We start from the raw sequence: 26378 nt of genomic DNA, 5'->3' as shown, positions 1-26378 counted from the left end.
AACAGGGATTAATTCATTCAGCCCTCACAAGTGCTTGAGGTGGTAAGTCCGATTATTGTCTCTGTTTTGCAGATGAAGAAATTAAGGCTCAGGAAAAGCAAGTCCCTTGCCTGAAACCACATAGCCAATAAATGAAAGAAACAGAACTCAGCTTTCATAGTCTGTCTCCAGAATCAACTAAGAAAATTTGCATTCTTCACACTTTTTTCCATTCATTCATCCCCTAACCTCCCAAAAGGTTTCAGGCAGTCACACCGTAAGTCTGTGGCTCAACACAATCCAGATCTAGATGCTCAACCACTTTCCAATATTCTTTGCCCTAGAGCAGTGATGCTCAAATTTTTGGTCTCTGTATCCCATTACACTCTTAAAAACAATCAAAGGAAGGTCCTACAAAGGTTTTGTTTATATAGGCTGTATCTATCATATTAACCATATTAGAAATTAAAACCAATATATTTTGAAATATTTATATACTTACTTGAAAATAACAACATAAATATCATTTTAATGAAAACAACCATATTTACATTAACAAAAACTTGTGATATGAGCTGCATTCTTTTCTGTTTTGGCAAATCTCTTTATTGTCTGACTTTTAATCTATTGCAGTATGTTGTTTTGCTTGAAGTACTTGAAGAAAATTTGGCTTCACACAGAATATTTTAATAAATTTTTTCAGACAATTGTGAGTATTCCTTTTTGATTCTACACTAAAACATGAATTGTAATTTCTTAAGGGTTAGCTACTTCCTGGTGGCTTAGACGGTAAAGCGTCTGCCTACAATGCGGGAGACCCGGGTTCGATCCCTGGGTCGGGAAGATCCCCTGGAGAAGGAAATGGCAACCCACTCCAGTACTCTTGCCTGGAAAAATCCCATGGACAGAGAAGCGTGGTAGGTTACAGTCCATGGGGTTGCAAAGAGTTGAACAGGACTGAGCCACTTCACTTTAAGGGTTAGCTACAGTGTGGAATCTAAAACCATCTATGAACTTTTCATATTCTGTTACATTAAAGTCCATTGATCTACCTTTCATTTTGAATGTATCTTACCCAGGCATGATTTTTAAACTTGCATTAGTCTTCTGGAAAATATAGCTTCACTGAATTATGCGGATCATTCAAATTTTGAAACACTGCATTCATTATTCAGTATCAAAAAATTGCATTTGCTAGTATAACCACCTACTTTATCAGAAAAGATCTTAAGTATTAGAAAGCTGTCAAGTCAATGATGGTGGATACCAGTTTTCCAAAATTCTAATTTTTGCTTCGAAGATTAAATTTTTTCATGGACAAATTGACAACAAATACTGTAAACTGTTTTCCCTGAAGTTACAGGTTCACTCCATTCATTTTCTAGAAAATGTCTGCCAAATACCCAAACTCGACTAGCCAGAGTTTGTCACTGTCATTCTTTCAAGGAAGAATGGAGTTTCCTGGAATAGGGCACTAGTTTAGGCTCTTAACTCAGTTGCAGAAATAGTTTTCCCTAGAGACAACAATTGTACTAGGGTACATAGCATAAAATCTTGACATATACTTTGCATTTCACTGTCACATATATAGGGAAAAAGTACTCAAGAACCAAGGTTTAAAAATGATTAATTTTTTATTATTAATCATTTAAATAATCATATTAAATGATTATCAATGACTTTTATACCTCATCAAGAACAGTCTAAGGCCCGTTTGTTTTAATTGGGAGTGCATGGTCGTAAGGAAGAAAAGACTGACCAGACAATTTGGGGGCACGAATATGATCTGTGCTAAGGCACCAGCAGTTTTACACACCATTGCTTTTGCACCACCAGTGCAAAGGTCAGACATTGAAAAGGGAAAAGAACTATGAAAATGATTTTGACCTCACAGACTCATTGGAGCCATTGTTGCTGCCATACAGATTGTTTGAACTGTTTCTTCCCCCTTTCTCTCTCTCCATTATAAAAAGGCAGCCCAATCAGATTTGGCTCATGCAACCTGGTATACTTATCTGGTCCTAATACTAGGTTAAAAACTGGGAATTGACCTCCCATACTGCCTATAAAGGGCTCTTTTGTTCATTTCTAACTCCCAGGAGATATTAATAAAATATCAAAGGAGTGACAACAAGAGAGGAGGGTTTCGGAAAGAAAGCGGTTAAAAAAACATGGAGACAAAATTTTGAAAGCGTTGCCACCTACCTATGATTTCCTTCACAAGGATGGGCTGAGAGTAGTACTTGGGCTCGCTGGCACCGGCGGCGTTCACAGCCTTCACACGCACAAAGATCCTTGAATCCGTTGGCAGACCTGTGATGGTGAACTTGGTCTTTTCGATCAGTTCTGTATTTGCAACTATCCAGTCGTCAGCTAAAATCCATTAAGGAAAAAAAGAAAAGAAAAAATAATAGTTAGTGAAAGAAATCATCTTGTTAAACAATTGACTCCAAACTAGTATTTTACTCTAAATTAAATCATTTTGAGGGAATATGACTTTGCTTTGAAATCAGACTACATGGCTGGGCTTTTATCATATTTAAATGAAAAAATGGCCTAGAATGGCTAAGGTAAAAATCAGGAATGATAGTTAGATTCTGCTATTTCTAAAAAGTCTCTTATACACGATACTAGGGTATCCTGAAGGATAGTGACTGTTCCAGGAATTTTGTAGTAATTCCAATTTGGTTTTACAGTATACATTTTTTACAATTGATATTTATCCATCAATATACATTAAAGTTCAGGGGAAAAGGAAAACGCTATTCTTATGAATGAGAGACCCTGACCTTTACAGTCATGTGAGCTCTCCATTTTATCCTGGCAGGCTTATGATATAAGACAATAATATGGCCATGGGAAGTCTGGAGTAAAGTGAAGTGAAATGAAGTGAAGTGAAGTGAAAGTTGCTCAGTTGTGTCTGACTCTGCCACCCTATGGACTGCAGCCTGCCAGGCTCCTCTGTCCACGGAATTCTCCAGGCAAGAACACTGGAATGGGCAGCCATTCTCTCCTCCAGGGGATCTTCCCAACCCAAAGATCGAACCCAGGTGTCCTGCATTGCAGGTGGATTCTTTACCATCTGTCACCAGGGAAGCCCATGGGAAGGATTATGCCCCCAAATATGAAGAAAAAAAGCTTATATCCACAGTAAAGAGGAAACACAGCTCCGGAGCCAAGACCTCATAGAGAACTGGCATAATCTTTCACTTCAGTCAAAAGTTCTGATTTTTTAAAATGTTTTTGGTAGCTTTGTCTATAACATCAAGAAAATTTAAACCCAGCATCCAGGTTTTACAAACATTTCAAGTTCTAAAAGTTTACATGCATTATTATGCCCACGGGGGAAAAACAAGAAAGAAGAAGGCTCAGTTCCCACCTTATTAACTCATGGCCCACCCTCCCCCTCCATCTCTAAGGGCGTTTTGTGTGTGGGTGTACTTCATGCTCGGTCTTGGAACATTCCCAGAAACTTTATCATACAGTAAGAAACTTTGAGATCTTTCAGAGAATACTTTACCTGGTAGATCATATGCAGCCTCCCCATTTTCATCAGACTGTTTTGCTGATGTACCTTTGAGAATCCGTCATTAAAATTAATTAAAGACACCCACTTTCACACCAGAAGAATATAGTATCAGCAGTCAGCATTCTCTGTTAGTAAAGTGTGCAAAGTATGCAAAGATATTTGTCTTCAGAACAGTGACGGAAGAGACCAAACACGTTAGAGGAGAGGGGAATTCCGCAGGAGGGGCACAGCCTGCTCTGTCCAGACTGTGTGTGTGTTGTTGTTGTTTTTTTTTTTTTTTTTTTTTGGTCCTGAGGCACCTGCCACAGAGAAGAGGAGGAGAAAGGAGGCTGGGACACCTCCAACTCTGGGAGCAAGAAGTAGAAAAGAACAAAGCAAGACCCCGAAGACAAAAGCGGAAGCGATCCTAGACTCCATAGGGGAGCAGTCTGCAGTGGAACAGTCTCCCCTTGCTCTTGTCCCTGCCACCTCAGCTGGGGAGGGTCTGGTGGGTCCTCAGGGAACGTAGTTCTCCCTCTGTGGGGCTCACACGTCAGAGCCTGGGAGTGCGGGCACTTGAGATAAGGGCAGCCCTGTCTTACCAGGAATTGGAAGTGTTCTCCATGAAAACAAAAACTGCCCTCACAGCCCAAGAGGCAGCCCCTGGTTGTCATGACAACAAGCTCTTGGTCTAGCAAACAAATTAAGCTATCCTGGGTTCCTGCATTCCACACAGGGGGAGGATGCTCCCGGCTCACAGAGGGGTTGTGGGTGTTCCCCCAATGGTTCAGAATGATGACCATCTAGGTTATGAGGAAGGGAGCAGGGGAATGGGGATTCTTCTTTCTCTTATTTCAACCCTTCTAGAGTATTAGGGAGAAGGAGCAGCAAGCCAGAATATCTTGGTGGCTAGGAGGGCATGTGAATGATACAAATTACTCAGGACTTTGAAAAAGAGAAACACCTTGAATTCAATGGTCGGTTTGGGAGCTACCATGTTGATATTTCATAATGAAGAGATAATCGATGAGAACATGAAACAGGAGACTGAGAAAACATGCATGAACGAGTGAAGAACTAGGAAAGAAGAAAATTTCAAGAGGAAACAGGACAAAGAAAGATCAGAGAGAAACAAAAACAGCTTTTCATGTTGGAACTACTTGAGGGAAACAGAGAAAGAAATTGGTGTCCAGGGGTTGGGAAAGGAATGTGAAAGTTATTTGATACATGAGGAAAAGTTTTCAGGAAGAAAAAGAACCAGGGTGAAGGAAGAAAATGAAGAGTAAAATGATGCAGGCATTACAAAATAAAAACCAAGAGAAAGACAGAGTCCAAACCAACACACGATCTTATAAAAGAAAGAATTCTCTTACAGAGTAAAACCTGACGTATCTAAAAGCATCAAACACTACAGAAATTAGTCTGGAGGACAACAGCCATTAAAAGAGAATGGAGAATAGGGCAGCCACAGAAAGGAAGTAAGAAAAGACTGCAAGAAGAAAGATAAACACGTTATGAAAGAACTTCCATAGAAAGCTAATTCCAACACATTACGTGGCAAAATATATACATAATAATGACTGTGTACTTATATATATGTATAGGGGGTATACATATATATCTACACAGACCACACACAAAATTATGTAAAATACACTTCGTTGTATTTTATCTAAGGTGGGTAACATCAAAATGACAGCCATCTATCATTTTGCTGTATCTTCTCACTTTTTAAACCTATCAGAAAGAAAAGAGTAAAGAATTTGCTCTGTTTCATACATACACAAAAGGTTCACATTCAGCAGCCCCATCACATAGAAGACTGGGAAATTCTGCCAGCGGGGCAGTATAAATAGCAGAGAGGAGGGCTTGGGGGGTGTTCCAAATAGGAGGGGAATGGAGTAGGAATAAACCATAGTCTGAAATGCTCAAGATTTTATTTGTTGCCTGAGTGACAACACCCCCTCCCACACTGGGATAACTCTGGGAACTGTTTTCCCCCCATTGTTGTTTTGGTTAGTGGATTTCTAAGCCCTGGAAAAATCAAGCACAGTGCTCTGTGAGTGAGTGCATGTGAATGGAATGGAGTGTTACCAAGATTCTCTATTTCCCCTTTCTCTTCTACCCTCCCGACCAACTCAGGTTATTTCCACAGGTGCTCCCATCCAGAGGACTGGGGCTTCTTTTTCATCCTTCTGCTCTTCAAAGTTTCTTCTTCATAGACGTTTTCCTTCTGTTCACACTCTTGTTTTCTCAAATGTGCTCTGGAGTCTCTCTTTCATTCATGTAAGAGTCATGTTAAAGTTGCAGGTCCAAAGAATTTTCTTAGAGGCTATCTTGGCCTCTCATTTGTCAAGATTTGAATAAACTTCCCTGGTGGACTGTTTACCTACCATCATCTAGAATGGAGCCTGAGTTTAGAGCTAGAGCAGTTTTATTCACCCATCTCCAAACCAAGACAAGTAGGAAATCAAAAAATACAAGAGGCTTTTAGTGAACTGTACTTTTTTTTTTGGTTTTAGATATACTCCGGCCCATATTATCTTGTGTCATTTTTTATTTTTTATTATTTCTATCAGCAAGAGGGTTTTTTTTGCCAGTTTCTAGTCACCTCCTAAATGTAAACCATGAAACCATTAACACTTTATACACTCATGTCCTGAAACAAATTACTGCCATTTGTCAAATCTATTTCTTACATTCTCTGGTGGAAGATTCTTTACTGATTCTTTAAAACACTGAAAGTTGTTCTTGATTATTCTTTTTTTTTTTTTTTTCCTGTAAGAAGGCAGGAATTGATCACCAGATAGTCAAATATATAATCTCTCCTTACCTAAAAATAGGTAGCTCTGCTGATAACTGACCTCTGCTCAGTATAGAGTTTAGCATTTCCAATTTGCTTTATCCTAACTAGACTTTTATTTTGCTTAGGCACATTTTGATTCCACCAATTCAAGAAGAAGGGATCCCTGAAGTTTGGTTAGAATCCTTCCTCCTATGTCCTAGATCTATCGTGTGGTCAGATCTGGGAGCCCATCTGGATATTTTGGAGATCTCAAATGATTAATACCAATGAAGGGCTGAATTCTTTTCCATCACAGAAGGATGACCTTTGGCTTGTCATTTTCAGTAGGCAGGAGAATTCCCAAGACAGAAACAAAAGAAAGGGGGGGCATATCTCACCTATTGATGACGATATTCGTTTGAATTATGAGTTGTACTTACTTCCTTCAAAGCAATACTCTAGCACATAGCCATCTAAACCTGCTGCTCCAATCTGGTCTGGGGGCCGCCACTTCATTGTGACTGTGGTGTCAGTTACAGAGTCAACGGTCAGAAGCGTAGGAGGGCTGGTTACAGCTTTAAAGATAAAAAAGACAGAAAAAGCAGAAACTATTACTACAGAATTATGGCACAGAAACTGTGGTAAAATGAACTAGGATACAAATAAAAATGCACACAGAAGCCCCCACATCTTAATAAAATTCGGTGAAGACTTCTTGAGTATATGCTGTGTATATGGCAAAGATTTGCCAGGCATGAAAAATATTTTAGAAATGCTGCCACACTTGCCCTCTACTTGGGAGGCTGGTGTGGGATTCTGGGAGGCCCAAGGCATTTGAAAAAAGTCAAAGTTTGAGATATAATGATCTAGTGTAAATTTCCCATAACTTCTTAATTTTCAAGTGCAAACTCTTCTTGAAAATTACATTTCTCCACTATAAGATGGCAGAGACATCTTATCTCTTTCTTTGCCTTTACTGAATTGACTTTTTTGGTTCATAGATAACATTTAAAGTGTAATTGTAAAGCAAAGAGACTAGCTTCCAAGTGTGCTTGGTTGAATAGATCTCAATTTGTTTTAGTTATGGTGTCTAAACTAAGGTGCTGGCTTACACTTTCTAAAGGTCAAATGAGGGTAGTCATGTGTCAACAGGCTCAACCATGTTTCCAGTGAGGAGGGGCAACAGAGCCACTCACAGCTGTCTTTGGAATGCCAGTAATAAATTCCAGGGCCTACATTATGAAGGCATTCACCTCTATCACATTGTTTGTAATTTCTTAGACAATTGTCCCTAACAATTTCCAGTTTCTTGCTCTGGCACCACTCCAAGAAGCTTCTAGGTCTGGTTTAGTTAGAAGTCAGAAGACAGCAGTCACAACCTGGGACAATGACTTTCATGACAAAGACACATCTCTCGACTCACCCAATGGAACAAAAGGCTTGGAGGGCATACTGGGCTTAGAGATGCCAACAGCATTGACAGCAAAGATGCGGACCTCGTAGGCCACACCTTCAATCATCTTCTTGGGCTCAAAGATCGTTTCTTTGCAGAGATCGAAATTCAGCCTCATCCATCTGGAGCTTTGTTTCTTTTTCCTCTCAATGAAGTACCCTGAAGGGGACACAAAATGAAAACAGGTTTTTCCTTGGCCTCTAAAATTAAACTTTGTCAGATATTATAATTCTCAAAAATTTATTAAATTCTCAGTACTCTAAGTGAAAAAGTCATACATATATTTTCATCTTATTCCATCAGTTGTTTGAGAGAGATTATAAGCAATACGAATATTAACATCATGGATATAGACAAAAATAAAAACACTCAAAAGTTAAAGTGGTGCTAGGAAGAGAAGAGGAAAAAGTAGACCACAGATATGTAGGCCATAGAAATTAGTACAGTGACTATGAGTCCCAGCAATGTACGTAAGAAGGCGGAAATAACCAGTTTTGTAAGTTTCATTATTAGCAAGTAAAAAAATGCTCTTGTTCCATGGGGAAGTAGATTCTTCTAAGTATTTAACCCTAAATGAAACTGCTTCATAGACATAATTCTCTGGAACTGGGCATTTACTGACCAGAACAAAGTTAGACTTATGATTGTTTCAAAATTAGATACTGAATAGAAATGTCAAAAAAAAAAGAGGACAGGAAATCAGATGATATTCATAGGAGCTATTTAAATCTCAAGTACTTACTTAAAGGACATCCCCCACTATATTTTAATTTGAATGGGTATTTAAAGATTTTCTTCTAAATTCAGTATTTTAAAATGTGTTTTGTGCTAATATGCATAAACAGCACATCAACTCCACTGGCCATTCCACAGGTGAACCAACACGCAGTTACCTAAGATCGGGGACCCTCCGTCGTAGACAGGAGGCTCCCAGGTCATGACGCACCAGTCGTCTCCCACGTCTGTCACGTTTGGTGCCACTGGAGGATCAGGGATATCTGTAACAGACAAACAGGTAGAGTAGAATAAGATAAAGTTGACCAAAAGCACAAAGAAAAGTGTTCACTGGAGAATATGTTTTGGGGTAATAATCACAGAAGCAAGGCTATTTCTGATTATTTTTCCATGTTTACTGAAATGCACTGACTAACTAGTTTAGGCATAAGGTCCTGTTCCCTGTGGAATCAGGGAAGGTGAGCCCAACACAAAGTCAAATGACGTTTCCAAGTCCTTTAAGCTGGTGTCACATTATAGGACCGCATGAAATCCAAGACTTGCTGTTTGTCTTGAAAATGGTGACTAAGAAATTAAATTATTGCCTAAATATTGGATGGGATTTTGTTTCTTAACTACAAAGTGAACTTTCAGCAGAACTAAATCAAGGACTAATTATTGTACATTTTACATCAGTTGGAAGGTTCAAGATGTTGACTGGTAGAAATCTAAGTCAAAAATGGCAAGTTAGGGATTGCCTGGTAATCTAGTGCTTAAGAATCCACTTAGCAATGCAGGAGATACAGGTTCGATTCCTGGTCAGGGAGCTAAGATCCCACAGTCCTGGGAGAAACTAAGCCTGTGTGCCACAACTACTGAGTCCACATGTCACAACTAGAGAGTCCATCCAACCACAACGAAAGATCTTGCAAGACGCAACGAAGATCTGGCATGCCGCAACAAAGACCTGACACAGCCAAATAAATATATATATATTTTTAATGTCAAGTTACCATGTCTTCTATAGTTCAATATGTAATAAAGTGACCTTAGCTTTGGATCAATTTGAAATATGTTTCTTGAGGGAAAACTAAAATGGAATGAAGAAATCATGAGATCTTGGTCTATCAGTAATTTGCTAGACTCATTTCACTTGGTTTTGGGAGCTGGAAAAAAGTATTTAGAAAGTCATCTAAGAACCAAGGCAGGTCTTATTCCTCTATGCGGAGTCCTGCCCCAAGGCCACAGGTGCTAGGCCTTGCACTAAGGCCACGGAAGTGGAGCTCAGAACCAAGGTCACCTCTGGAACTGACTGAGCCCCTTTGTAAACATTGCCAAAAGCCACCCTGATCTTTAATTATCAGCAGACTTCCTGATCCCAAATGAAGCAAAAGTGCCCACCCTGGTAGTCACCCTATGGTGCCCTAATCAATCACCTAATGCCAACCGTCCAGCGGGAATTTGCTTTGTCTTGAGGCTATAAAAATTGGCTGCTGCTGTTGCTAAGTCACTTCAGTCGTGTCCAACTCTGTGCGACCCCATAGACGGCAGCCCACCAGGCTCCCCTGTCCCTGGGATTCTCTAGGCAAGAACACCACTAACCCATAAAAAGCACTGACTCTCCCTGGTATGGTAGGAGGTTAGCCCGCTGCATTTGCAGTGCCCTCATAATCTCTGCTCTTTGTTCTTAATAAACTCACTCCCTTCTGAAAAGCTCTGAAAATTCTTTTCCAACCTGCGCTTGCACTGCCTCGGGACTCTACAATGAATGTGATGCCGGAAATTATTTAACAATTGTGTGTCAGTGACTGTGGAAGACACTGAAAGGGAGTGTGGCAGCAGAGAACTCGGTCAGCAACCCCAAAGCCTAACTTTAGCTATTCCTTCTTGCAACTAGTCCTCTAGGCAAGAAAAGAGATGAGAAGAGAAGGGAAAAAAAGAAAAGAGGAGAAAGAAAAGAAAAAGAAAGACATATAAAGAAGTGGCAAAGACAGAGAAAGAAAGGCAGTGGTTTATAAAGTACAGTTATAGTGTGAGTTTCTTTGTCAGCTACCCAGAAAAGCTGAGACACCCAAGAGCTGAGAAAGTCTACCTAGGATCTAAGCACATCAGCTTGATCCTAGAAGTTTGTTGACTTGAGGACTTACCCACAACTTTAATCTTGATGCTTGCATGTGCTTCCCCGGCTTCATTTTTCAGATTTATGTGGTAAACACCAGAATCATCTTTTTCTGCTATGTCAATAACAAGAGTGGTGCTGTCAGGGTAATTTTCAGCTCTTATCCGGCCGCTGCCCTCCATAATAGCCTAGGGAGAAAGGAAACATAATGCAGTATGATCTGTGCAAACAATGACACCTCCAGAGTGCCTGGGCACTTAAGCTGGAAATGGTGCTAATGCCTGAAATGCATGTTCCTAGTTTTATCCTCGACCAGCTCTAAGGACAAACATACTGTCATCCCATTTTACACATCAGAAACTTATGGCCCAAGGCTGCACGGCTAAGAAGTGGTAGAACTGGGATTTGACTCCCAAGTTCACTATCAGTTAACTCCTTAAAAAGAGAAAGTTGGAGGACCAAAAATATAAGCACAAAACTGTCATTCGAGGAGAAGAGTTTCTTTGTACATTAAACTAGAAATATTTACGCTCATATCAGAAACTAAATAATGATTTGTTCATTTCTCTAAATGTCTTGAAAATTTTTAAATACTGAAAGGGGTTGAAGAAGGACACAGTGGCAATTTCCCAATTTGATTTTTCCCTTCCGGTGGGACATGAAAGAATGAACATCTAATTCCTAGAGTAAAGACAGAGGGAAGCTGAGATGTCTATTATATTTTCTTTCTTTTCTCCTTCTCCCTTTTTCCCCTTCTTATTTTCCTTCATTTCTCCCCTTTCTTCTTTCTCACACCAGAAATTTAAAGTGACATTACATTTTTCTGATTTCCAGGTCATATCTTCCATGCAACAATGGGCAGCCAATACACAAAGAGGAAAAATAGAGAAGGTCCAGGCAGTTAAGAACCTGCGTAATTTGCCACTAACTATTGTCACTTCTGCTCTTTAGGGTCTGGATTAGGACTTGCAAATCTTCAATAACATAAGATTGTGACAACAGTAAGAATATTTGAAGCAGCTTTCATGATTCTTATTTTATGATAAAACAAAATATCCTCATTTTAGCCAAATCCTTACCTTAAGATTGTAAAAGATGTTCTGCTCTTTTTTTTTTAAATGTGAAAAGAAAAACGATTTACTTAGGGCAGTGTTATATTATCCATTTCATATTTCCATATTTTATTTTGTTCACTGTGCTATAATTTACATAGAGTAAAATTCATAGCTTTTAGATATATAATCCATGAATTTTGACAAATTTCTGTGATTCTGTAACCAGTACCATAATCAAGATACAGACTATTTCCATCACCTCCCATAGTGTCCTCACACTCCTTGGCATTCAACCCACTAAACCCTGGTCTCTGGAAATCACTGGTCTGCTATTTGCCACTTTAGTTTCTTCTTTTCCAGAATGTCAAATAAATGGAGTCAAACATTTCAAGTGAAATTTTTTAGATTGCTCCATTTTGCTGTGTGTATTATGAGCACATTTCTTTTAATTACTGCGCAGTTTTCCATTGCACATTCCATGTGCAGTTGGTTTATCTATGTACAAACTATATCCTTATACAATTGAACTTTTGAGTCGTTTCCAGGTTTTGACAATTATGAATAAATCTGCTATAAACATTCCTGAACAGGTTTTTATGTGGACATGTGTTTCATTTCTTTGGGAAAAATACCTAGGAATAGCTTTTAGTTGTATCAAAGTATATGCTTAACTTTATATTAAAAAACTATCAAACTCTTTTCCAAACTGGATGTACCATTTTGCATTCCGACCAGCAATGAATGAGACTTTCATTGTTCCATATCCTTGCCATTATTTGGTATTGTCAGGTTTTTTTTTTTTTAACGGCTTCTTAAAATGGTAGTTTCTTTCACTCGGCATAATTATTTTGAGATCCATCCAAGTTATTGCACTATATCACTAATCCATTCCTTTTTATTACTGAGTATTATTCCCGTGTATGAATTTTATTTATCCATTCACTCATTGATGGAATCTGCATTTTTCTCAGCTTTTGAATATTACAAATAAGGCTACCATGACTATTTGTACTAGCAGGTTTTTTTGGGTGTGTGTGTCGCTTATATTGGATTTTTATGAAAAATCCTGAATGAAATTTTTGGCCAAACCAATACACCAATGGTTATGTCAACTGTAAATAAAGAGTTCTTGTTCCTTTCCAGAATGTATGTCTTTCGCTTCTTTTTCTTGTTTGATTGCCCTGGCTATAACTTTCAGTGCAATGTTGAATAGAAGTGGTAAGAGTGAACATCTTTCTCTTCTTTCTGATCTTAGAGGAAAAGCATTCGATCTTTCACCATTATGTAGGATGATAGGATTGTTGTAGGATTTTCAAGGATGTCTTTCATCATGCTGAGGAAGTTCCTTTCATGTTCTGGTTTGCTTTGTTACTAGAAATGAGTGTTTAATTTTGTCAAATGTTTTTCTGTGTCTATTGAGATGATCACATTCTTTCCCTGGTTTGTTAATATGGTGAATTATATTTGTTTTTAAATGCTAAACCCACCTTTGCATTCCTGGGATAAGCCACCTGTGGCTATAACATATTGTTCCTTTTATGTACTTTCGGATTTGCTTTGCTAAATTCTGTTTAGAACTATTTTTGTCCTATGTTCAGGAGTGATACTGATTTGTAGTTTTCTCTTGCTGTAATGTCTTTTTCTGGTTTTGCTGTAAGAATATACTAGCCTTCAAGAATGTGTTGGGAAATATTCCTATCTTCTTTTCTTCAATTTTTTCTAGAAGTTTATATTAAATTTATATTATTTCTTTATTAAACACTTGGTGGAACTATCCAATAAAGCCATCTACATGTGAAATTTTCTTTGTGAAAGATTTTAAACTACAAATTCCATTTCTTTAATAGATGTGGATGTTTTAATAGGGATGTTTCTTTAATAGGGATGTTCAGTTCTGATTTAGTCATATTTCACAAATCCTGATATGTAGTGTGTTCATAAATATTTTCTGGAATAAGAAATGGCAACCTGCTCCAGTATTCTAGCCTGGACAATTCCATGGACAGAGGAGCCTGGAAAACAGTTAGAAGCAACTGACCACATAAATATTTTCTGATTTTCCTTGTAATTTCTTCTTTGATCCACGAGTTATGTTTTTTCTTTTCTATTTAAAGAAGCTACTCAGCTTCTAAATATTTAGAAATATTACAAATCTTTCTGTTACCGTTTTCTAATTAGTTCCATTGTGGTCAAAGAATATACCTTGCATGACCTGAGTCCTTTTACATTTATCGAGACTTATTTATGGTCTATTTTGGTAAATTTTCCTGTGGGTTTTAAAATAATGCCCATTCTGCTTTGTTTATGGAGTGTTCTATAAATGTCAACTACATCAAGATGGTGGATAGTATTTCTTAAACCTTGTATATCTTCACTGACTGCCTCTCTTCCTGTTCTATCACCTATGGAGAGAAAAGTATTAAAATCTCCAACTTAACCGTTTTTCTTTGTGATTCTGTCATCTTGGTAGCTGTTTTTTTATTGGTCCCCTTTGTTCTTTCTGCCTCTTTTTTTTTTTTTTTTTCGCCTTCTTTCAGATTCCTTAAATATGGTTCCATGATTCCATTTTATGTTCTGTGTTGGCCTATTAGCTATAACTGTTTGTTTTAGTATTTTAGTGGTTCCTTTAGGGTTTATAGTATAGTCTACTTCCATGTGGTGTTATAATATTTTATGTTTAGCAAAAGAAACTTACAACAGCCTACATCCATTTCACTCCTTCTAACCCTTACTTCTACTTCTCCCCTCCTGGTCTTATGTTTTCATCATCATAAACTTTACTTACACTGATGTTTAAAGCTCCACAGTGCATAATTATTATTTTTGTTTAAACAACCAATTATTTTTTAAGATTTAAATAATTAGAAAAAATTCTTAAATGTTTACCCATGTAGGTACCATTTCTGGCGCTCTTTGTTCCTTTGAGAAAATGCTTTCATCTTGGTATCACTTCCTTTTTCAGTATAATATTTATTTATTTTTAGCTCCGCTGAGTCTTCACTGCTGCTCGAGCTTTTTCTCTATTTGTGGTGATGGAGGCCACCCTTTAGTTGCAGTGTGTGGACTTCTCATTGCAGTGGCTTCTCTTGCTGTGGAACATGGGTTCTAGGGTGTGGGCCTCAGTAGTTGTGGCGGATGGGCTTAGTAGTGCTGTGGCATGTGGGATCTTCCCAGATCAGGGATGGAACCCATGTCTCCTGCGATGGTGGGCAGACTCTTTACCACTGGGCCACCAGGGAAGGCCAGTATCACTTCATTTTGACTTAAGGACTTCTTTAAGCATTTCTCATACTGCAAGTCTTCTGGAGATGACTTCTTTCAGCTTTTGCATATTTGAAAATAACTTTATTTTGCCTTTGTTTCTAAAAATTATTTCTACTGAGTATAGAATTCTAGCTGACAGTTTTTTCCCCCTTTAAATGTTGATCCACTGTCTTCTCACTTGCTTTGCTTCCAGAGAGATTAGCTGTCATCCTAGTCTTTGTTCCTATAGATTTAATGTGACCTTTTTCTCTGTCTCCTTTTAAGATTGTTTTCTTAACCACAGGTTTTGAGCAATTTCATTATGATAGTGTAAATTTCTTAATGTTCCTTGCGCTTGGATTTTATTGAACTTCTTGGATCTGAGATTTTATAGTTTTTATCAATTTGAAAAATTTGGGACCATTAATTCTTTATATATTTTTATGTCCTACTCTTTGGGGACTCCAATTACACATAGATTTGACTTTTTGAAGTTGTCCCATAGCTTAACAAAGCTCTTTTTTTTTCTCTCCAGAAAATAGAAAAGGAGGAAACAGACTCCGACTTCCTTAAAAAATAAATCGCTTTTGTAGAGCAGCTTTGAGTTCCCTGCAAAATTGAATGGAAAAGTACAAAGACTTCTCATATAATCCGTATTTCCACACATACACAATCTTTCCCACTATTGACACCCCCACCAGAGTAGGTACATTGTTACAATGAATGAATCTACACTGATACAAGGTTATCATTGACAATCTATTGTTTACATAGACCCTTCAGTTCAGTTCAGTCCTGTCTGACTCTGCAGCCCCATGAATCGCAGCATGCCAGGCCTCCCTGTCCATTACCGAACTCCTGGAGTTTACTCAGACTCATGTACAGTCAGTGACGCCATCCACCCATCTCATCCTCTGTCGTCCCCTTCTCCTCCTGCCCCCAATCCCTTCCAGCATCAGGGTCTTTTCCAATGAGTCAGCTCTTCACATGAGGTGGCCAAAGTACTGGAGTTTCAGCTTTAGCATCATTCCTTCCAATGAACACTCAGGACTGATCTCCTTTAGGATGGACTGGTCGGATCTCCTTGCAGTCCAAGGGACTCTCAAGAGTCTTCTCCAACATCACAGTTCAAAAGCATCAGTTCTTTGGTGCTCAGCTTTCTTCACAGTTCAACTCTCGCATCCACACATGACCACTGGGAAAACCATAGCCTTGACTAGACGGACCTTTGTTGGCAAAGTAATGTCTCTGCATTTGAATATGCTATCTAGGTTGGTCATGACTTTCCTTGGTGTTGTACATTTTATGGGTTTTGAAAAACCTATGTCATATGGGTTATGTGGGTCATAATGTCAATGTTATAATGACAGGTATCCATAATTATAGTATTATGTGGAATAGTTTCACTACCCCTAAAACATCTAATGTAGGAAGCCCCAGAATCACACTTGAGCTGGCTCCACTTGACCACTCCAATCTTATTGATTATTCTCCTTACTCACTCTGTCCTGGCCATACTGGCTTTCTTTTTATTCCTCCAGAAGGTCAAGCGTATTTTCTCTTGTTCTTTGCTCTTGCACTGGCATCACCTGGAAATTTCTTTGCTCTTATATTCACATAATGGCTCCCTGTTGTCATTCATACCGTAGACGCTCCATGCAGTCACTTACTAATCATATTACCTTTTTTTTTTTTAAACTTCATAGCACTCATTACTATCCAAAGGGACTTAATTTATTTAATAATTCATTATCTGTATCTCTTCTACTCCATTCTCTGATACCCATTAGAAGGAAAGATAGAATCTCATTCACGGCACATAATAACATTCACTTGCATATGTTCACATAGTAGGTAGTCAGAAATATGAAAAGCAAATGAACAGTTATTGTATTTGCCTAAAAATCAGTGATCTTTATTTGCTAAGGTAATTATATCTTTGCCATACATTTATCTGCTGCCTCCTTTCATCTGCCTTATGGAAGGAAGGGAGTAGGGTAGGGTGTGTGTGTGTGTGTAGAACAAACCTTATCTGCTCGGCTCCAAATGGCTTTAGGAGGTGGTTCCCCACTGATGGGAATCTCTAGACGAAGCTTGTTTCCTGCAATCACCGTCACTGTATTGTCATCACCAAGACCATCCAGGTTGATCTTAGGTGGATCTAGAATATTAAACATGGCCTTTGTTATCAGACATTTATTTCCATGTGATTATATGGGTTAGGTCTTGTCTAGTGTTAAACACTGGTAATAACCAATATTTTATTTGGTCAAAAAAGATGTAAGAGGAGTCAAAGCAGTCGGTGCCAGTACATTGCAAAACTATTTTATTGTTAGGACCTCTTAAGAATCAACTATTAATATTATGCCTAGTGATTAATACCAATTCATGTATTTTTCTTTACATATCACATTTTGAATATAATTCCAAGGTAAGCAAAACCAGAAAAACAAGAATACAACTCTGAAATGATTTCTTTTATCTACTCACCAATAACATGAACTTTGGCAGGCAAAGTAACAGAATAGGCATCTGGTGTGAATACATAATCACCTTCATCCTCAACGAGAGCATTGGCTATCACTAATTTGTGGATTCTAAGGAAATGAAAAAACATATTTCTAAGACTGTGCAAAGATTTAGACTGTATAAGACTCAAACTGAGGAGACACATGGTTTTTATCTTAACTTGCTTAGTGCAGCCTGCAGAGAGAGTGAGAATAATGTGAATACTTAATTAGCCTATTTTTTGATCCACATTCAGTATTTATTTTGAGCTATATGGAACCATCTCTACAAATACAGCTTATTTACTATGCAAGAATCTCTTCTGCCTTTTAAGAATCTCATAGCTTAAGAAAAGAATAGAAGATAACACCTCACTGATGCCACTCTTTAAGATTCAAGAAATTACCAAGAATAACCTTGACCTTGTTTTTTTTATGCAAACCTAAAAGCAATAGTTCTTTAAAAAAAGAAAAAACAACTGAGGCATAGTTGATATACAGTATTCTATGTTTCCCATATAAAACATAGTGATTCATGTTTTTACTCCAATGATATTTAAAAATATTGGCATAAGGACAGTAGTTCTTAACTTCATTGGCTTCATGCATCAGTGAATATCTGATGGACACAATGGCACCTCAATCTGGAGAAAAACAAGTATTTTTGTATACAGAGAATCTGCTTACAATTTCAGAGGACTTGGGGCGGGGGGGCCTGAAGTTCATGGGTCTCCTAAGAATCCATGGATCCAAGTTTAAGAACTCTTGGACTTGCCCTGCATCTTTGCTAGATTCTAGTATATTAAGCAACCTCCCCAGTAGTGGGAAAAAAAAAATGGAAAGATCATGTGACATTTATTAGTTAGGGACAGTGAATCTAATTTGACCAGTTCTTCAACTTAAGTATCATTCCGCTAAGTTCATGTTTATATGGAAAGACTCAATCAATGGATTCCAAAATAACATAGCACCTCATTGTAAGGTCCAGGTACCAGGTCACAAGTATGACATGATGTACAGCAGAGAAATCACCTATTCTTGCTATTTGGAAGCAAAACACCAGAAATAGATACTCTCCTTATGACTGCTCTCCAAACATCCTTACCAATCATCTAATTTAGGAAGTAGAAGAAGCCAATATGGGGACCAGCCCTCACTCAAGGATTGCCCTAGCTTGCTTACCTTCCTTTGTGAACAATCTTTAGACGGTCACTCTCCTGAACAGGTAGGCCATTTTTAGTCCATTTTCCTGTTATGTTCTCAGATACTTCACACTTCAAGCAGATTTCTTTCCCAAGGTTTACAGTCTGATCAGTCAGAGGTGTCAATATCTTCAGAGGTTTTACTGCAGAAATAATAGATAGTTATAAGCGCCAAATCCAAATTTAAGGCAGGCCAAGATGGTGTTGTTTCACAATGATACTGTTTCACTATAATGTTTGTTTTGAAAATGAGCATTTGTTCCAATGCAACTGAAATATTCCAAGACAATTAGAGCATAACATACATTTCATGTTTGATTATCCATTATTTTATTCATGAGAAAGACTAGAAGAATCCAGAAAACTGCACCCAGTTGAACTGAGCCAGGTAGGATTGTGCAGAACACATGCATACACCTGAAATATCGACCAGTTACTTTAGTTCACCCTGTTAAATGAGCCACAGCCATGCACATCTGAGACTACAACTCTCCCAATGTCAAATAACCTCCTTCCACTGATTCCAATAGATCACAAGCTGCAATGTTTTTAATCCCACTTTCACAAGCAAATTTCAGATCTTTTTCAAGGTCAAGTGCCATATTCATTGCAGTATTTACTAGACATGTATAAAACTGTGCTGCTGATTTTTTTATTAGGTTCTTATCATTTTATGTATTTATTTATTTTTGGCTGCACAATGCAGCATGTAGGTATTTGGCTCCTAGACCAGGGATTGAACTTATGTCCCTGCATTGGATGTAGGAAGTCTTAGCCACTGGACCATCAGGGAAGTCCCTCACTTCACTTTTTAAAAACTGGGTCCCTGAAAAAATTACTGAGTATTGTGTCTTTAACCCACATTCCCCATTGGACCTATGATTTTCACTGCATGACTTTGTACAGCATAGTAATTTTTAAAAATGCATATGTTAATATTATAGCAGGACTAACTGTAATTGCTTAAAGGAATGTAAATATCAGTAAGGAACTGCCTATGGTTGAAAAAACTTTTTTGATATTACACTATAATGACCATTATTCTACAAAACGTAAGGAGTGTACTGCGATTACTTCCAAATAATTCAATGGTCATATGAATTGCAACTGGACTAAGAAATAAGAACAAGATTTTGCCTTCCACCTATTACCAATCTTCTTGTGAAGTTTGCTATTCTAATTTTCATGGCTAACTGGAAGGGACAGGCTCTGTCATTAAGAACTTAGTACCATCATGGGGCATTTGAGGAAGGCCGTGAATTCTCTCACACCTCTAAAGCCTATCAGCGAATTAGCTCTTACAGTCTTCTGAATTGAGGCCCACTAGTTTGAGTAACTTCTCAACCCAAATGTAATCATAGAATGTTGAATGTTTATTGAATAGATAGCAAATTCACCTAGGGATTAAGCAAACAGGATATCTGCATTTCAGACTCTTTTGTTGACAATGATGGCTACTCCATTTCTTCTAAGGGATTCTTGCCCACGGTAGTAGATATAATGGTCATCTGAGTTAAATTCACCCATTCTAGTCCATTTTAGTTCACTGATTCCTAAAATGTTGATATTCACTCTTGCCATCTCCTGTTTGAGCACTTCTAATGTGCCTTGATTCATGAACCTAACATTCCAGGTTCCTATGCAACACTGCTCTTGACAGCACTGGACTTTACTTCCATCGCCTCAACTTCCAACATCCACAACTGGGTGTTTTTGCTTTGGCTCTGTCTCTTCATTTTTTCTGGAGTTATTTCTCCACTGATTTCCAGTAGCATATTTAGCACCTACTGACCTGGGGAGTTCATCTTTCAGAGTCCTATCTTTTTGCCTTTTCATATTGTTCATGGGGTTCTCAAGGCAGGAATACTGTAGTGGTTTGCCATTCCCTTCTCCAGTGCACCACGTTTTGTCAGAACTCTCCAGCCATGCCCTGTAGGGCCACTCAAGACAGGCGGGTCATGGTGGAGAGATCCTTCTAAATACTGGTACTCTATTAAACTGAGTAGTGAGTAGTAAGTTCTTAGAGACTCTGATTGATATGATATAGACACTCAGCTAGAATGGAATCTAAGTTTACAAATATAAAATTGTCACAGGTCGAAGTCAAACAGATTGAAACTTTTCTAAAGCTGAATTAACAAACACAACACACTAGCAAAACAAGCTGGGAGACATACAAGGAAGTCTTACTTACAGTCCACACTGAGTTTAGCAGATGACTGTCCTCCTGTTGTCATTACAGAATATTCTGCAGTATCAGCCTTTGTTGCTCCTTCTATGACCAAAATGTGCTTTTTGCCTTCAACTCTAATGTGGTATCTTGATTTTGGACCAGGGATGATTTCCTCACCATTCTTAAACCTGAGTTAAATAGATGATTTGAAAAAAAAAGGTTTATAAAAAATGCTTCAAGAGGTAGTCACCAGACACTCAAGAACTGCTTGTTGAATTAAAGAATGTATGGATCAGTCTCTATCAATAGATGAATACTGTAACAAGTATTATCTGAAAATTACATTAAAAAAAAAACAAAATTCCATTCCTTTCATTTAAGATCAATTAGATAAAGATGCTAAGAGTGGATATTACCCATGTTTGGGCTCTTGGTGCACACTACTGAGAACAGCATTCTGATTCATTTTAAAGACAGCTACGATTCTAGGTTACAATGAACAATCTATTCTAAACCAAATTACTAGCGATTCCTACTGCAGAATTTACTCTCTCAATTAAGATTTTAAGATTCCGGATCTTCTAGTCTTTAACTTTGAGGTTACTCCCAGTGAACTTGAGAAAACACATCCCACCTGACCCCCAAAATACGCTTTTTATTTTTAAGAAATGTTCAAGTAATTTGGTGATTCTCAGTCTAAAATATCTTTCTGAGATACTGTGACAATAAAGTGACTAGGAGTAACATAAAAAAAGTATTCAGTTCAGTTCAGTTGCTCAGTTGTGTCTGACTCCTTGCAACCCCATGCCAGGCCTCCTTGTCCATCACCAACTCCCGGAGTTTACTCAAACTCGTGTCCATTGGGTTGGTGATGCCATCCAGCCATCTCATCCTCTGTCGTCCCCTTCTCCCCCTGACTCCAATCCCTCCCAGCATCAGAGTCTTTTCCAATGAGTCAACTCTTAGCATGAGGTGGTCAAAGTATTGGAATTTCAGCTTTAGCATCAGTCCTTTCAAAGAACACTCAGGACTGATCTCCTTTAGGATGGACTGGTTGGATCTCCTTGCAGTCTAAGGGACTCTCAAGAGTCTTCTCCAACACCACAGTTCAAAAGCATCAATTCTTTGGCTCTCAGCTTTCTTCAGAGCCCAACTCTCATATCCATACATGACCACTGGAAAAACCATAGCCTTGACTAGATGGACCTTTGTTGGCAAAGTAATGTCTCTGCTTTTGAATATGCTATCTAGGTTGGTCATAACTTTCCTTCACCATCTTCAATGATTTTGGAGACCAAAAAATAAAGATTGACACTGTTTCCACTGTTTCTCCATCTATTCCATAAAACTTGCCATCATGGCATAGTGAGAGCATACATCGGAAAGAGCACCCATGGGCTTTGGAGTCAAATAGACATGAGGAGCCTTGAAACATTCATTTACTAGTAAGTGCCTACTTCCTTATATCCTTATCAATATAGATATCTGGATCTTGTTTTTCAGTCTCACAGGTGAAAAAAGCCAATATCTTAGGATAGTTTTAGTTACATTTTCTACTAACACAAATGAGGTTGAGATCCCTTTCATATGTGTAAAAGCAATTTCCTATTCTCCAAAGTATGAAGGCACTTTTTAGTTTATTAAAAATGGACGGACCTCAGGATATCTATTTACCATTTTACATTGGCATCATCTTCAGACACTTCACATTCTAATTCCACTCTCTCCCCACAATAAGCTTTTGTATCTTCCAGCTGTTTGGTCACCATAACTGGAGGCTCTATTGTGGAAAAAAAAAAAAAAAAGAAAATCAGAATCATTAAATGCCCCCAAATCTGCTCATGACCCTGGGTTTGTTCACAGATGAAAAACCAACAATAAGAAAGTGTGGTTGATCACAGAGTGATGGTTAGATGGTGGTAGTCAGAAGGTGGATTTTTAAATGACTTTTCAAGGCAAAATAAACAGTTGGCAGCCCTGGGTAAGTTTTACATAATTTTGCAAGAACTCTTCAAATCAAATAAATGATAGTTTTAGAGAGCAGACAAATTGTATCAAATAATCTTCTTTGGGCAAATAAGAAAGCAGAAGATAGACATTTCTGAGGAAGGGAAATATCTAACACTAAAAATTTCTACTTATGGTTTTAGACAGATGATAGAGATTATAGAATTGTCTTTAAACTTTTTTGAATTGAAGTATAGTTGATGTGCAAGTTTACAAAGCTGTCAGCCGCAGGTCCTCATAAAGAAAATAGATGCTTCATGGCTTCACTGACACCCTCCAGCTTTTTCACTAGTAAATGATGGTCTTCAGCGATCATTGTGCCAACCACTGATGAAGTTTACTAACGAAGCTGTTTTAAGGGAAATCGATTTGTGATGAGCTGAATGTGTGAAATGTTTATCCAGTAGACTTTGTTGGGTTTCAAAAGCTATCACTAGAGCAATTAAATCGCAAAATGCTGCTTACATGAGCCAAAACTACAAGGCATTTTTACTCAACAGTTTTTGTTCTCCTGTCAGCTTTTCTAGTCTTCAACAAACCTGAAGATTAACTAGGATACCCAATAAACACCAGTACAAAGATGCTTCAAACCAGAGCCAATCTAACACTCAAGCTAAACCGTCTCGAGAGGTACTATATCTCTGCTCTGGAGCTCAAGAGCTCACTTCACCATTTTCAGTTTTGATTATTACCCCTGAGAGGAGAGCCATTGGCTCTTAATGGTTATGTTAGAGGTTTCACTTTACCTCTCACAAAGAGCTCAGTGGAACATTTCTCATCACCAGCTGTCACATAATACTCCGAATCGTCTGTTAGCACACAGTTATTGATAAACATTATTCTTTCACATCCTTTATGTTCAAAGATGTATCTGTTTTAAACAGGAGGAAGATAAACAGAGTCCGTGAACCCAATTTTATTCTTTTCTTTATTGCCAGCAAATTTGGCTTATAATTCCATAATATCTGAAAGTCAGAAATAGTCATTTTGATCTGCAATTTATTAGCTATATCTTGCATAGTTTGCTAAACATTAAACATGAAGCCAATTTCTATCTTTATAACACAAAATGTAATACATATGCATGCTGCTAAGTCACTTCAGTCGTGTCCGGCTCTGTGCAACCCCATAGACGGCAGCCCACCAGGCCACCCCGTCCCTGGGATTCTCCAGGCAAGAACACTGGAGTGGGCTGCCATTTCCTTCTCCAATACATATGCATATGCATATGTGCATATAATATTTGTCACTATTTTCTTTTATATATGACTTTTGGGCTTCCTAGGTGGCGCTAGTAGTAAAGAACATGCCTGCCAGTGCAGAAGACATAAGAGATGCGGGATCGATCCTTGGGTTGGGAAAATCCCCTGGAGAGGAGAATGGCAACTCACTCCAGTATTCTTGCCTGGAGAATCCCATGGACAGAGGAACCTGGCAGGCTACAGTATATAGGGTCGCAAAAAGTCAGACACAACTGAAGCAACTTAGCACACATATTTTTCATTCCAAACATAAAATCAGTACTCACATATTTACCAATGAACAATTTTTAACCTGTTGTTGGAAAATACGGTAGGCTAAGATTTTTAACTCTTTACATTTTTTAAAGTGATCAATTCATCTACTCTATTGTGGGAGAGAAAGTTTATATTTTTCATTGGTTTATTGAATTCATTCCTTGCTAGCCCAGTGACATTTGATTTGGTGAATAAATGATTACACAATTTAAGCAATAATATGAATCGAATCATTAATATAGATGGTAATTCTATACAATGTGATATTATCTTAAATGAGCTTAATAACTAGTATTATCATATATATCGTAGTTATCATCTACTGAAAAAGAACTTAAGTGGAAACAAAAACCTGAAATCCAGAAGACTGCAAAATTTGATTATCTGTGATCTTGATTATGCATGGGCATATTAGGGCATTGTAACAGATGAAAAAGTTCTTACTTGGGAAATTCTCAAAGACTTTAAGAACAAAACACTAAGCAACATTTTTCGAGATAAAAATAGCCAAGTAAAATTATGTTTTTGGTAAATTCAGGCTGCGTTCAAGAGACTTTTACCAGATATAAACATTATTATCACAAAGTCACTCTGAGAGCAGGACCACATTAAGAAATTGGAAACTACCTAATTGTTCCACAGAAGTGACAGATTTTCAGGATTAAAGCCCTTTATAAATATACACATGGTTCCTGTTAACTTGAAAAAATATGTTGGAGTTGAAAATCTCTCAGACTGAGAAGGATCTCTGTAAAGTAGTTTCCTAATTGCCTAGCAATATCATCAGATATCAGGGATTAGTTTCTTTCCTTCATTTGGGAAAAGGGTCAAAAATAATAAAACATAGGCTTTAGATGCTATTCTGGAAGAACGAAAGTTATTTACTTATAAGGTGTGATTCCCATTACAAGCTGGTATATCAAATACATATTTCAATTTTTCTGAAATTTTTTTAAAAAAAATTGGGCGAAGTTTGGCAATGCTCTGAAGTAATCACATATAACCTACAATGACACAAAATCATAATTACAAGTACTTAAAATAGTTTATATATAATTAAAACATGAGGCAAGGTCTAATTTATATAGCACCATACTTCAATGGTTCCAAAATACATAAAAAGTTTTTGCCGTCCCCTCATATGATTTTGCATTATACAAATATAACTAAAAAGTACTTTCAGGCATAGAATATCAAATCAAATTACTCTTTGATTTATACAGTTACTACTGATTATTTGCAAATTTGACTTACTTTGTACTGGGTCGAATTTCTTGACCATTTTTATACCATTTCACCTCCAGCTTTGGATCTGCCAGTTCCACGACAAATCTTACCCTGCCTCCTTTATCAACCTGATATGCAGGATCAAGAATTCTTGCAAAAGCTAGTAGAGAGAAGACACAAAACTATGTTAATATGTAGATGCATATGATATGAATTTAAATAGTTAATCTGAAAACCTAAAATTGAATAAATTGAGACAAAAAGAATAGGAAACTTTTGAATTATCCCTCATATTTTAGAAATCTGCATCGATTTATAAATAATAAGATGATTTAAAAATTTTAAGAGAGTCCATATGCTTTTGGAAGAAACATAAGTAAAGAATTATTGAAGAGGCTTTAAAAATGATTGTCTTCATTCTTTGGGCAATGTATAATACAAAAATGAAATTTGTACTTGAAGCACATGCTTATTCTCCTAAAATGATTATTTTCAGTTTCATTGGCATTATCTGTGTACATCTATCTCACAGACAGTTTTTTTAATCATAGAATTTATGAGATACTTCCAATGACTCATGAGCTTAAATGGAACGCCTACGACTGATTGAAACAGTAAGCTTATCATAGTTTTTGTACTGTGGAAATCTGCGCAAATATTGACATGCTTAAACACTGGGGTTACCTTAGCAGGTGTGAGACATGAATTCCCCACGACGCATCAAATGGGTGGAAGAATGTAACCGTAAAACAAACACAGAATCTACTCTACCTAAATAACAATCAGGAATCTGAGAGGGACGGAGAGATGCGGCGGATGGAGAAGGGCTGCTGAGAAATTCCCCAGTAACACAGGAATATTTAATACTCCAGTGTACATTGTCACTGTA

The 26378-nt window shown here is 37.7% G+C and overlaps 1 protein-coding gene across 12 annotated transcripts in view; it reads right to left on the bottom strand.

The window, feature by feature from the left end:
• Window positions 1–26378, bottom strand: part of MYBPC1 (myosin binding protein C, slow type) — a 101242-nt gene that overhangs the window by 25999 nt on the left and 48865 nt on the right. For 10 of the 12 annotated variants that reach the window (XM_018048164.1, XM_018048165.1, XM_013964021.2 and 7 more), the window contains 13 exons: window positions 25517–25649; window positions 23492–23616; window positions 22413–22518; window positions 20760–20926; window positions 18546–18708; window positions 17347–17453; window positions 16884–17017; window positions 10587–10746; window positions 8619–8723; window positions 7696–7884; window positions 6713–6847; window positions 3500–3553; window positions 2185–2352 (listed from right to left, as the gene is read on the bottom strand). In XM_018048164.1, coding sequence (XP_017903653.1) covers window positions 2185–2352; window positions 3500–3553; window positions 6713–6847; window positions 7696–7884; window positions 8619–8723; window positions 10587–10746; window positions 16884–17017; window positions 17347–17453; window positions 18546–18708; window positions 20760–20926; window positions 22413–22518; window positions 23492–23616; window positions 25517–25649 — 1746 coding nt within the window. The remainder of the gene's footprint in view (window positions 1–2184; window positions 2353–3499; window positions 3554–6712; window positions 6848–7695; window positions 7885–8618; window positions 8724–10586; window positions 10747–16883; window positions 17018–17346; window positions 17454–18545; window positions 18709–20759; window positions 20927–22412; window positions 22519–23491; window positions 23617–25516; window positions 25650–26378) is intronic. The other 2 variants (XM_005680517.3, XM_018048170.1) reach the window with 1 other exon arrangement.

Source organism: Capra hircus, chromosome 5, assembly GCF_001704415.2.
Source record: "Capra hircus breed San Clemente chromosome 5, ASM170441v1, whole genome shotgun sequence".
NCBI classification, from domain to species: Eukaryota; Metazoa; Chordata; class Mammalia; order Artiodactyla; family Bovidae; genus Capra; species Capra hircus.
The sequence above is the reverse complement of the archived record's forward strand: the minus strand, read 5'-3'. Positions and strand labels throughout refer to the sequence as shown.